The 13,510-nt window shown below is 38.0% G+C and overlaps 1 protein-coding gene across 3 annotated transcripts in view; it reads right to left on the bottom strand.

Annotated features, from left to right (window-relative positions):
• TBC1D31 (TBC1 domain family member 31) overlaps window positions 1-12,990 on the bottom strand; it is a 54,023-nt gene extending 41,033 nt beyond the window's left edge. Inside the window, exons 1-4 of one of the 3 annotated variants that reach the window (XM_073230066.1) lie at window positions 12,729-12,988; window positions 10,134-10,280; window positions 8,073-8,188; window positions 4,741-4,919 (exon numbers count right to left, since the gene is read on the bottom strand). In XM_073230066.1, the coding sequence (XP_073086167.1) occupies window positions 4,741-4,919; window positions 8,073-8,188; window positions 10,134-10,280; window positions 12,729-12,805 (519 nt within the window). In that variant the 5' untranslated portion in view covers window positions 12,806-12,988. Of the gene's footprint in view, window positions 1-4,740; window positions 4,920-8,072; window positions 8,189-10,133; window positions 10,281-12,728 lie in introns of all 3 variants that reach the window. The other 2 variants (XM_073230067.1, XM_037005272.2) reach the window with 2 other exon arrangements.
• Between the last annotated feature and the right edge of the window lie 520 nt (window positions 12,991-13,510).

Consider the following 13,510-nt stretch of genomic DNA (forward strand, 5'->3'; position numbering starts at 1 on the left):
GTATTTAGAATCTGGATATGGCCATCCTCACAGTAATGAGACAGCAGGCCGGACATAACCGTCCAGGGGAAAAGTATGATCAACACCAAATCTACCATGGCTTTTCCTAATGTTATAAAAATAATGGGTCAATAAGGCACCTATACAAAATACTTCTGCAACCCTGCATCTAATTTGTTATTGTCATCCAGCCTATTATATACATATAGTTCGGAAATGATTTTAATAGTTGATGATATTATTATAAAAAGTTCAGGGGATCATAAGGTATAACTTTCAGACTATTATCACAAACTCTGTTTTTTCTCGTACATATGTAACCGCATCTCTTTTCACAATAATAAACAGTGCTTAAGAAAACTACACACATATATAATGCACTATGGAACATATTGCCAATTAAAACAATTTACTCAGGATTACTACTACTACTAAGACACAGTAAAAAAATGCTAACTCAACTACTGGTCTTGCCTGATTCAGCTCTTCACTTTTGTCTTTGGCTCACTTTGTCAAAGACAATCTCTGGTAGGTCTTTTGCCAACAGATTCAGGCAGATTTATAATATGAAGGTCTTATAGAAAGAATCTGCAGTGAATACATTATGATCTATAATGAATGCATTAAAACATTGTTTCAAAACCAATGCCAAAAAAAGTGACTTAACAGACTGTTGAGAATTAGGCATGGGGTTGATTAATGATTGTGCATTGAGTCCCCTATACAGAATTTTGTTGTTAACAACCATATGATCAATAAATGAGAGATGCCCTCTCAAAAAAAAAAAAAGTGACTTAACATTTTTATTATAATTAGCAATATTTTTCTAGAAAAAAAGTTTATTCCTACTAAGAGAAGCAAAAGCTTAAAAGTTAATGAGCATCAATTGCTATTTCAGGGGAATAACTGTGATAGATTACTGCTTACATGATTATTCATTACTAGATGTGTGATTTTAATTACCAGATTTTAATGATTATAAAATTGTTCCTAATGAATCATGTCATTTAGTGTCATCTCTTGACAAAAATAAAAGGCTTAAAAAAAAACTTCCAAGCACTAACAGAATGTATTTTTTAGAGGGTTGGATACAAGGATGGGCTGCAGTTTTTCCTTACAAAGTATGAAAATCCTAGGCCTTCCAATTCATTTTTTGAGAGGAATGTGAGTTCTCTTCAAAGTTTGAATAATTCAGGGTAAGTAACAGGAGCAAGTTAATTCAAATGCAAAATTCAGCAAAAATTTAGTGACTGCCCACTGTATACAGACATTGAATTAAGTTCAGTAACACACTCTGTTAAATGTTTTCTGACATTCATCACAGAACATTTTCTGGTACATGTTGAACTATAGTAATTAGAAATCTCAGGATTTTTTCCAAAATCCTTGACTAAAGAGCTAAACATTTTATCTTCGAGTATCAAAAAAAGAATAAACATTTACTAATGTGAAGAGGTATGACTGGTTTACCTGAGAGGCAGAATGGTGTAATGGAATGCCTTTAAGGGTAAGACAGGCTTGGATTCAAATGGCAACTCTGTGACACTGGGCAAGTGACTTAACGTTTCTGAACTTCAGTTTCCCATTTGTAAAAGTAAGGATAACAGTACCTTTTAAGATTATTTAAGCTTAAAAATAGCTAAGCAAAGTGTAAGGTACATAGTAAGTACTCAACAATTGGTATCTATAACCATTAGTATTAATTTTTGTTATTGCTAGGTACAAAAATCAGAAAGATGTTAGAGTGATAGGTTCTTTTATGTTTTTTTGGAGAGTCAATTCAAGCTGTTAGCTTTATACAAAGAAAAACTATGTTTTGCTCCCCAAAATTGCTCTTCTCATGCTAATGAATCTTTTTTTTTATTAAGGTATCATTGCTATACAACCTTATGAAGGCCTCACATGAGCAACATTGTGGTTATGGTTACTACATTCACCCATATTATCAAGTCCCCATACACACCCCATTGTAGTCACTGTCCATCAGGGTAGTAAGATGCTATAAAGTCACTACTTGTCTTCTCTGTGCTACACTACTTTTAGAGTGGTAGGCTCTTTAAAAACATTTAGAAGTCAAAGTTCTTTATCTGAAACCCTTGGGCTCAGATTATTCCAGAATTTAGAATTACTTTCAATTTGAGAAAAGTAGTATGATGCATATTCTGAAACATTATGTGGAACCCTTAAGTGACGTGGAGCAACACCCCATATTGAAACATATCAATATTTCAGCTTCACGTAAATTCAGTCCAGAGTCTGCTGCCAAATGAACTCAGGTCAGATCAGATTTTGCCGCCAAGTGATTTACTTTAAAACTTGGGTTTCTAAATGTTAGTAAGGGATTGTGCATCTATTTAATGTAGATCAAAAGAAAAACAATACAGTTATTTGCAACCTTTCAAGAACAAATCTAACTGTTCTGAGATAATCCCATAATAGAAACAGATAATAGATGGCAATAGATAATAACAACAACAGAAATAGCAATTGTGGCTAACTTTTACTAAGCACTTACTGTACAACAAGCATTATGCTAAATGCTTTGCAGAGATTATCACATTCAATGCTGAAACCAACCCTAAGGTATTAGTTATTACTATTTCACCTTTCACGTAAGTAAATTGCTTGTCAAAAATGTTTAACTTGAATTTACTCAAGCCTTTAGACTTGACTTCTAGTTTATAAGAAATACAGGTGGGAGAACAAATTAAATAATATAATGATGAAATAGTATGACAAATCAGAATGCGGGGCATTTTCCTAGACAACTGGCCTGGTCTCTGGCTCTCAAAAAAAAATTGATGTCATGGAAAAAAACAAATCGTAGGAGACTGTTTTAGATTAAAAGAGACATAATAAAATGCACCCATAGCATCATATATCACTAAGTCATCAAAAAGAAAAAAAAATCACAGGAATTCCATTCAAAATTTAGAATTAGAAACTGGAATAAAAACATAAGTTTAATAAAACTTGATGAGAGTGTAAGTTTTACTTTAAAATTAGTTGACAGTTATTTCCTATTTTTAACAGAATAAGCCAGAAGTGGTGACCATCTGGCCCCACTCCAGCTCTTACATAGCCCAGGAGCTAAGAATGGTTTCAACATTTTAAAATTATTTCATTTTACATAGTTCTACAAGTACACACATAGTATCCTCAATTTTGCTCTTAGACTATGAAACAAAAAACATATTCCTATTAACAAGTTTGCTGGTAAATTATAGACTATGGTGCTCTATTATTTTAGAACAACATGCTTATATGCATACCGCATACTATATATACATTTTCTACATTTAATTTTATTCTCACCTCACTAATACTTGGAGTCCTGTTTTTTAAACAATAATATCTACATGATCAAGCAAGGTTAGAATTGGTGACTATCCAATGTAATTAATTTTATTTAATTTCACGGTAAAAAGAACAGATGATTTTTGTGTCATTGTTTCCTAACTTGGTTTCTATCGTGGATTCCACTCCAAGTGTTCCCTTCTTTGGAATTTAAAATTCAATTTAACTAATAAAGCAATTAAAGAAGAAAATGCCTACTAAGACATTTGGCCTAAACCCCTGAAGGGTAAGCCAGCTACAACGTTTATCTTTTTTTTAATTATTAAAGGCAAACTAAAGAACTCTGGGATTTCCATGAAGACTGAAAAATAAATTTTTGGTCCACATGCACTACTAGCTGCTTCTGTTAGTAACCAAGAAATTAAAAGCAATGCTGCATATATAATATAACCTGAAGCAACATAATTAATCACATAAGAGACTCAAGCAATCCTGAAAATAGTATTTAGCTAATCAAATAGAAAGAAAAAATTAAACCTTAAAAGCAAAAGAAATGGAATTTAAAATAAAGTGATAAAAATGTATAGAATGGAATATTGCTCAGTGCTGATACAACAACATGGACGATTCTCAAAAACATGGGGGATGAAACAAGCTTTACACATGCCATTACTGACTAGCTCTATCTATGTAAAATTTTAGAACAGATAAAACTAATCTATGATGGAACATCAGAGTAGTTGTTTACCTGGAGCGGGTATGATGAAACTTTCTAGGATGATGATAATGATAGTTTTGCACAGGTTGCAAAGATGCATATATTTGTTAAAACTAAAGAAATGTACCTTAAGGTTTGTGCATTTCATTATACTTAAATTTTACATCAAGAAGTACTGAGCCCTAGTCAATTAAATGTATGTGTAAGTATTTAAGGGCAATATACTGATGTCTGCAATTTACTTTAAATGGACAAAAAAAATTAACAAACAGATGGACAAAAAGAGACAGATCCATAATATAGTACAGTAATACCTAAGCACAGTAAAGGATAGCACAGGAACATATTAATGGTAGTGTTTGGATGGTGGTGGGTGTACATGTGTGCACTGTGAAATTCTAACAAATCTGCTGTATGTTTGAAATTTTTTGTAAGAAAATGTTGGAGGGTTAAAAACCAAAACAAAACCAATCAGCTAAATAAAAACTATCACCTTACTAAAGATGAAGATACATACTACAACAGTAATTTTTTAAAAACCTCAGTTAAGTTATAAATTGCAGCCACAGGTGATGTCTTCAATTCTGCAGGCCACTCTGCTTTGCTTACTGCTTACTACTGAGCTATAAGAACATTTCTATAAGGGACAAAGTGAATCATTACTCTTACGTCATCTGTAAATCCTGCTGACTAAGAAACAAGCCCAAGAAGCCCCTCTCACTGACCTTTTGTATACCCACAGACTGGAGAATGTTCAGCTTTCTTTTCCTCTGAAAGGTATCCAAGTCCCATAGCTGTGCTGTATCAGAAGAAGTAGTGATGGCATATCTCCCCGATGCATGTACAGAGATCGAAAACACTGAAGATTCATGTCCTCTCATCCAGCTAACTAGGTCCTTGGTGACTGTGGCAAAAAGCACAATAGTTATACAGGTAAAACATATATCATCCAAGAATTGACTCAACTGAGGCACCTCCATTAACATCTACAAAAATGGCAGCTTTGGCTAGCTGATACCATGCACTGTGGGATGTGTTAGTATCATGCGTAACATGTAGGTATAAGGAGATCAGGCCCAAAAAAGGGGTAAGAAGAGCCTTACATGGGACACCAGGAGGTTTGGGCTTTTTCTTGTGAGAAACCCTTTTACATGAAAGAGTACTATATCTGATTTGTGTTTTAGAAAGAGCACTTTAAAGATATATGGTGGATATAATGGAATGAGGGAAGAGATTTGTTGCTGAAAAAATCCAGGCAGGCGATAGGAGGGTTTAAACTAAGAAAGTGGCCATGGAGAAAGGAACAAATTCAAGAGCTCTGAAGGAGAAGATGAAAGGACTTAGTGGTCAACTGGATGTGTTGAGATATAAGAGGAGTTAAAAGTCCAGTGATTCTGGCTTAGTTATATAAACAGGTGGTGATACTATTAACTGATGTAAGAAATAAATAAGGAGGGACAGATTTAGCAGTGTGGGAAGAAGAGATAATGACTTTGATTTTGAAAACTGATTCTTAGAGGTGTCTGTGTGTGTGTCACACACAAGCAGAGAAAACAGTCTGGCAGAAAAACACCAAGAACTATTCATGATAATTATCACTGGGTAGTAATATTATAAGTCATTTTTTTCCTCTTCATATTTTTCTGTGTTTACAAGTTTTCTATGGTATGCATGGTTTACTTTTATGTTCAGAACTTTTTCCTCCAGAAAAATGGAACTGAGGAAAACAGAAAGCAAGATGCAAAGCTGGGTGACATTAAGATACAAAGCAGTTCAAAACTGAAGACAGAGGAAGAGATAAACAGTTAGGGAAAGAGTAGTAGTTTCCAAACATTGGTCTCAAGTCTGGTATTAGTTAACAGTCAATTTTTCACTGGTTTTCAGTGGAATGAGAAAAATAAAGATAATGTAATGAGTTTTCAAAAAGCTAAACTTAAAGTGTTACACTTTAATCTGGTATTATATCCTTCCAAGTTTCTCGATGTTAAAGAAAAAAAATTCCTTGCTTTATGAAATGAAGTTATATTGTTTTCTTTTCAATGTCAATTAGCAAAATTAAAAGCCAATAACTTTTGTGGGTTCCTCTACTTTTTCTTTTTCACTGGGCCAAAAATCCAGAAGTCTAGGAACCATTAAACGAACCCAGGAGAGAGATAACTAAGAAGCTGTCAGCAAAGCAGGAGAACCAAGAGCAGTAACAGTATGAAAACTAAGACACAAAGTGCTACTGAGACAAAGGATGGAAAGTATAAAGAGGACTTAAACAGTTTACTAGTGACCACGGAGAGAGGAGCCTCCACAGCAGGAGTGGGGGGAGCAGAGGTCAGAATATGATCAGATGTGAAGAAGCAGGATTTGGCAGTGAAGAAAGAGGGAGGCGGCTGGGGAGGTGGAGACAACATCTGCTTCATGGGGTGGGGGTCAATCAGACGAACAGACTATAAAAAGATGGAACTAAGAAGAGAGAAGGAATGGGCAGAATGTAAGGAAAGTAATCACAGGTGAGTATAAAGACTTCATTTTTCAGAATTTCTGTGACAGCAGTATTTGTAATACCAGAAACTGTTAGCAGTTTGAAGTCCACCAATAGCTAACAGGTTAGGTAATTATGGTACAGCAGACATCTTAGACTAGAATATTAGATACTGATTTCAACTATCTGAATTTTTAATGATGTAAGAAAATGACTCCACAAAACAAAATACAGGATGAGCATATACTTGTTAGAATATAAAAAGGCATATGCACAGAAAACAGACTAGAAAGATAGGCCCTGTTATAAAAACACCGTCTATCTCTGGGCGTTACTGAAGGATGACTGCCTTTCCATCTTGCATGTACGGTCAGAGTGTTGCAGTCGTTAAGAGCAGGGACCCTGCACTTAGTCTATCAGGTTGGGAATCCTGGCTTCGCCACTTACAAGCTGCAGAACCTTAGTCAAGTTATTTCTGTGCCTCAGCTTCCTCATCTGCAAAATGAGGATAAGTTTCCATCTCAGTGGATTATTATAATGATTAAAATTAATTAATATACATAAAGTCATAGAATAGTACCTGGCAAAGAATGAACACCATGTGTTTGTTATCACTATTATTATCATTGTTGATATATCTTTCTAAATATTATATCAATTACCTTCAAAACAAGAAAAAACAATACAATCAAGATATCGTTTTCTTAATAAGGTTAAGCTTACAGAACTCTAAGTTCTCTAGAAAAAAATGTGGTATCAAATACATAGGTTACATTAAAAAGTATTTTCCTTATAACTATTCAGTGAGGAATCAGGCCTTCAAGGAGAGGTATGGCATTTGCCAGGCTCCTAGGAGGCAAAGGAGGCAACCCTGAACCCCTGGGATTTTCCTAGTTACAGTATTGTCCTTGTTATTCATGATAGGTCCCTCAGACTACAGCAGATGGGTTATGCTAACGAGAGAACCTCAGAGTGGGTGCTGGTCACACCAGAAAGACCAACCTATGTGAGTGATTAGAAGGTTGGGGCTTTGGGCCATGTGTTACCAGCCAGACCTCCAGAGACAGGAAGAGGGCTGGAAATTAAGTTCAACCAGATAGGTAATAATCCAATCAATCATTATCTATACAGTGCAGCCTCAGTAAAATGTTGGGACATCAAAGCTTGAATGAATCTCTTGGTTTGGCAAGACTCAGTGTGGATGGCTACACATTGGGAGGGTAACGTGTCCCTGAGGAAAACAAAAGCTTCTCTTTGGGGAGCCTCCCAGATTCTACCTTATGTGTCTCTTCCTCTGGCTGGGTCTAATGTGTAAACTTTTGCTATATCAAAAGCATAATCATAAGAATATCACTTTCCTGAGTCCTGTGAGTCATTCTAGATTATCAAATCTGTGGTAGTTATGGGGAACCCTGGATTTGAGGATGGTCTGGGGACCCCCACCCCCCAAACTGTGGCTAATGTCTGAAATGAGGGCCATCTTGTAGGGTCTGCTCCCTCAAACCATACAGATTGGCAAACTCCTTGCAGTACTTCAGTCTATACTTTACTCTGCTTCAAAAGATAAATAGGAAGACTGCTTACCTGTATCAAAACACTTAATAGAATAATCAGCTAATGCCACAAGGAATTCAGATTTTCTACGAAGATTAAAGGCCAGAGCTGTGCAAGCTTGTGCTGTTCGCTGAACAAGATTAAACCTATAAAAAGATTACTGCATTAGTATCAGAAATTCTTCTAATAATCATAAATTATACTTTGGAGAAGCCCTTAGAGATGAAGAAAATGAAGCCCAGAAAAATGGGTAGACCAAAAACAGATTATGAAGAGTGTTATATGCCTTGTAAAGGAGTTTGGATTTTAGTTATAAGGAATGGGAAGCCTTCAAAAGCTTTTCAGCACAGCAGAAACAGAACCAGACACGTCTTTTAGGAAGATGCTGGCAGCAAGGGCAAATGGAGAGAGGGATAAGAAAAGACCACCGAGAAAGCTACCACAGGGCATCTCAACTAGAGTTCTGGGTATGAAATGGGAAGGACGAATAGGAGAATGTCAGCAGTGAAGTGGATAGATGCTTGGTGATGCCTCAGACATGGGGTGAGGAGGGAGGAATCAGGAAATTCTTCACGTGTTTAGTGGAGAATAAAGTGACAAGTGATAAGAAAAGGTATCTCAAAAGCTCGTTGTGATGATTAAATGGAAGAATGTTAGGGGCTTAGCAGAGTACAGGGCACACAGCTACACTTTAATGATAGGAAATAGTAAGTCTGATTTTAAACAGGGGCCTTGAGTTTAAGGCCCCTGCAAAACATTCATAGCTGTGCTGTCCAAATGAAATATGTGGGCCACAGGTTTTTCTAGAAGCTACATTAAAAAAAGGTATAAAGAAACAGGTGAAATTAGTAACATTAATGACATATTTTACTGAATTTTAGTGTATCTACAATATAATTTCAACATGTAATCAATAAGAAAAGTAATGATATTTTACATTCTTTTTTTATGCTAAGTCTTCAAAACCCAGTGTGTATTTTATGCTAACAATGTATCTGAGTTTGGACTAACAACCTTTTAAGGGCTCATGAGCTACACACAGCTAGTTGCTCCTGCACTGGACAGCCCAATCTAGGAGATACCAGTAGGTAGTAGAAGTAGATCTGAGTTAACAGTATGTACATGGCAGCTGAATCCTGAGGCTTGGTGGTAACGAGACTATCAAAGAGAACACCTGGAATACGGAGGGAAGAAGGCCAAAGTCAGATGCCCTACAGAACAATAAAGGCGTAGGTACTGGAAGAGTCAGGAAAGCAAGGGAAAAGATGATCAGAGAAGTAGAAGAATCAGGAAAGAGTTGTACCTTAAAGCAAAAGAAAAAAAATTTCAGGGAGGCTGGGAAGACCAGAACTGAAGAGACCATTGGTTTGGGCAATTAGGAAGACTTTTAGCTAAGAAGCCTGATGCAGTGGGCTTTAGAATCAGACAGGCCTGATTTCAAGTCTCAACTCTGCCACTTACTCCTCTTCTCAGCTGTGAGTATTTATAGACAGAGACTAAAGGGACAGTGGACAAAATAAAAGAGAGAAACACTCAGGTGCAGAGTCCCAGGGGTGGCTATAGAAGACAGAGATTCGCACGGAAAGAAATTAGGATCACCTATTTTTATGAATAAAGTGACAAAGAGGTATGGATGATTGATTATATATTTGAGGTTGTAGTTGGGGAGGAGGAAGGAAAGCTTGAAGGCATCTATTTTCTCATGAATAAGGAGGCGAGGCAGCCACAATAAGGGTAGGGTTGGACACAGAAGACAAGGAAGTTGGTAAAGGTTAATACTCAGAGATTGGGAAAAGTAAGTAACAACAGATAAGTAAATGAAGTGCTAAGCATCATTGATACTGAAGTTCATTATTCTGTAATGGTACTACAAAAACAAGGTATTACAGATACTCTTAAAACCAGAACTTTAATTCTCTAAAACAACCTAAAAATACTATCTTTCTATTCTTTCTCACTTCCTTCCAACAGCACTGAGGACAGTGTTTCACAACGTACCTGAAATAGTCTTTCTGAATGAATAAGAGCAGATACTAAAACAATGAATTAATAACTTGTTAAATAAGGTAAATATCAAAAGAATCTGCTCACCTGTTTCCATGCAAGTCAAAAACATAGATATTTCCTTGATGGTCCCCAGCAATTAAGCAATCACCTGAGTTATCAAAAGCCATATTCAAAAATCGCAAAACTTTGGGAAGGTAATCAGAAGTGTTGTGAATAATGTTCACTATAATTCTGTCAAAAAAGGAAACACATTAAATTCTATGTTAGGCATTACTTATCATTATGAAAAATATGGCTTCAATAGTATGCTTCACTAATTTTATAGTATACTTTACTGAATTGAACCCTGTTCTATACTGAAGTCTTTTTTTTGCAATAGTCCTAAATAAAAACTGTTTTTACCATTTTAACTATTGTCCAACTCTGTTTTTGCTTTGACATTCCTGAAGGAGATGGGGGGAATAAATGTATTGAGATGACTAGTAATATAATTAAAATATTCCCTGGCAGTTAAACTCAGAGTAAACAACTTTTTCCTTCAGTCTTTTTTCTATAACATTTATTACGTGTTTGAGTTACAAATTACATGATCATTGCTCAAATGGCAAATACACACAAAAAAGAAGACACAAATAAGTAAACAAACACAATTGATTATAATCCTACCATCTAGATATAATTGCAATTACTAGCAACATTTTGCCTTTGATTTTTTCATATAAATCACACAGAGGGATATTTTATTTTAGAACAACTGCCTTTTATTGCTCATAGGTTACCTTACAGAGTTCCTCAGTTCTTAAACATATTAAAAACATCAAATATTTACTGAACACAAGATGCCCAAGACACTAATTTAAAGTCTTCGTAACACCCTAAGACAAGCCTGGCAAGTACGATTATCTCCACTTACAGTCTTACTGATTAACTTGCTTGAGGTCACAGAGCAAGTAAATGGACATTTAGTTTACCTAAAGCCCATCTGATTCCATAGTCAGTGCTCCTTTCCTTTCAAAACATTAACAATGGGTTTTAACCAACAAAAAGAAAGCTATTTTTAGTGGAAGGAACAAATAAGGACATTTGCACATTAATTTCTTTCCTTTTTTGAAGCTTGCATGTATATCTAAATATTCTATAACAGCAAGGAAGAAAATCACTGTGGGTCAGCAAGAGAACTTCAGAAGTAGGTATGGCATTTACATAAACTCCAAACTTGGAAATAAAAATCCCTACGAAAGAATCCCTACTCCAGACAAAAATTTTTACTCAGTGGAGTCGAAGGGACAACAGCATTGGTAGGGGACTTGTCAGCAACTGGAAACCAAACAAAGTGCTGGTACAATGTCCAGCACTATTCTCTGGGCATGTGTAGCTGGCACTTAAAAGTCCGTTGATTTGTTGAGGAGCAACCAAAGGATCAACTAGAACAAAAAAACACACTGGAAAATGAACTCAAGTGATGCGGCAAAATGCATGAAATCTTAGGGAATTGGAAGCAATACGATCTGCCTGTGGGCAGCAATTGGAAAAAAGATGGCACCTCTTTGGGCCTTCCATTAAAGTCACAGGAGAGGCTGAGCCTCAAACAGGGCAGAAACCGGGGAAGACAATGAAAAGGGCTGGGAAGGGAGGGATGAATAGGTGGAACACACAGGATTTTTAGGGCAGTGAAAATACTTTGCACAGTACTATAAAGGTGGATACATGACATTACACATTTGTCCAAAACTACTGAATGTCCAACACTAAAAGTGAATCCTAATGTAAATTGAACTCTGGGTGGTGATGACGATGTGTCAATGTAGATTCACCAATTTCAAGAAATAAACCACTACTACCAAGGGTATGCATGTGGGGGGGACAGGGGGCATACGGGAAATCTCTGAACCTTCCTCTCAATTTTTCCACGAACCTAAAACTGGCCTTAAAAAACAGTCTATAAAAAAACAAAACAGCAGCAGCGCCGGCTTTACCCGAAGGCCGCCCCAACTGTGGAACGTCAGTCCCGCGCTCTCTGCTGTACACATTAATTTGTAAACTCCAGAGAGCTGGAAGTTTGTTTTGTTCCACTGCTGTCTCCCAGTTCTTAGAAGCCTGGCACATATTAGGTGCTCAACAAACAGTTGATGCATGCACGCCTGCTTGCACACAATGATGTCAGGATGGATAAACTGCGGCTTTGGGAAAAGGAAGGAGTGCACTCTTCTCCTTCCCCGCATTCATTCCTCCTCTCAAGTTCTTTTCTAGCTGCAATACTTGAAAATATTTACTGAACATCTACCACGTGCCAAGAATACTGTAGGGATGCTGTAAATAATAATAATCACGGCAGGCAGTCCCGGCACACACCAGAAGAGCAAATTCTCACGTGTATATGACACCTGCCTCCCGCTCCGCACTAATCCTGACCTGACCCCCTCCAGGACTGGGAAGTGGTCTCTGAGGATCGGGGCGCCTGAAGCAGGCCTAGGCTCCGGCCACCTGCGTCTCCTGAGACCGCCCAACTCAGGGACCCAGGGCAGGGTCAGAGCCTCAGTCCGAACTTCCACCCGGGGCCAGGATCCCTTCCCGAGACCCTCCCCAACAGCCGTTCAAACGCCTCCCCGCAGACGCGGGCCCGCCCCTCGCGGGCCTCCATCCCCCTCACTGCCTGCGCCTTCCCGCCGCGGCCTTTACCCATCTCGAGTGGCCGGGGATGGCTTGCGGTGCCATATCTTGCCACTCTCCTTGTTGCCTAGTTCTGTGCTCTGCATGTCGCAGTCCGCCGCGGCTGTCGCCCGCCAGGAGAACAACAATCCCAGCGGCTCCAGGCAGGCCCCGCGGCGCCGGCCCGGGAAATTTGGGCGCCGGCAGAGGCGGTAGGAACTCCCGCCAACAGTACCAACGCGCGCGCAGACTGTCTATTTGCAACCAATCGGAAGGCTGTTCCCCTCCCAAACACCGCCTAGGCGACCTCTCCGGCTCTGGACAATGGCATTGGCCAATGACCTTTCCTTAGACTCCGCCCCACTTCTAGGGCCGCCCCCGAGGCCCAAGGCCTTATGGGAATCGTAGTTTTCTGCAGGTAGCGCGCGAGGAATAGCTTGGTAACTCTGCACTTGAGGGTCCTCTGGGGTTTTAGGCTCCCACCCAGTGAAATTGACTTTCACCTGTCGTCCCTGCCTTCCGTTCTACATTGCTTTTAGGGATTAAGGAGTTGCAGAGGCAGGGTAGCAAGGATCCAACTGCATTGAAAATTGAAGGGTTCCTTTATAGATCACTGGGGCTCAAAAGAATCTTTATGGAGTCCACTCTTACTGATCTTTTCACCATCATCATGATTATTTTTTCAATTAGATTATCTAGCAAGAGGCTCCAGTATTACAGTGTTAAGTCTGCCAGTCGCAGGCCAGAAAAGCAATGTCATCAACAACCTGACATCAACAATACTGGCATAAGAATTTTTGTAAAAATTCACT

This window comes from Manis javanica, chromosome 2, assembly GCF_040802235.1.
Source record: "Manis javanica isolate MJ-LG chromosome 2, MJ_LKY, whole genome shotgun sequence".
Lineage (NCBI taxonomy): Eukaryota > Metazoa > Chordata > Mammalia > Pholidota > Manidae > Manis > Manis javanica.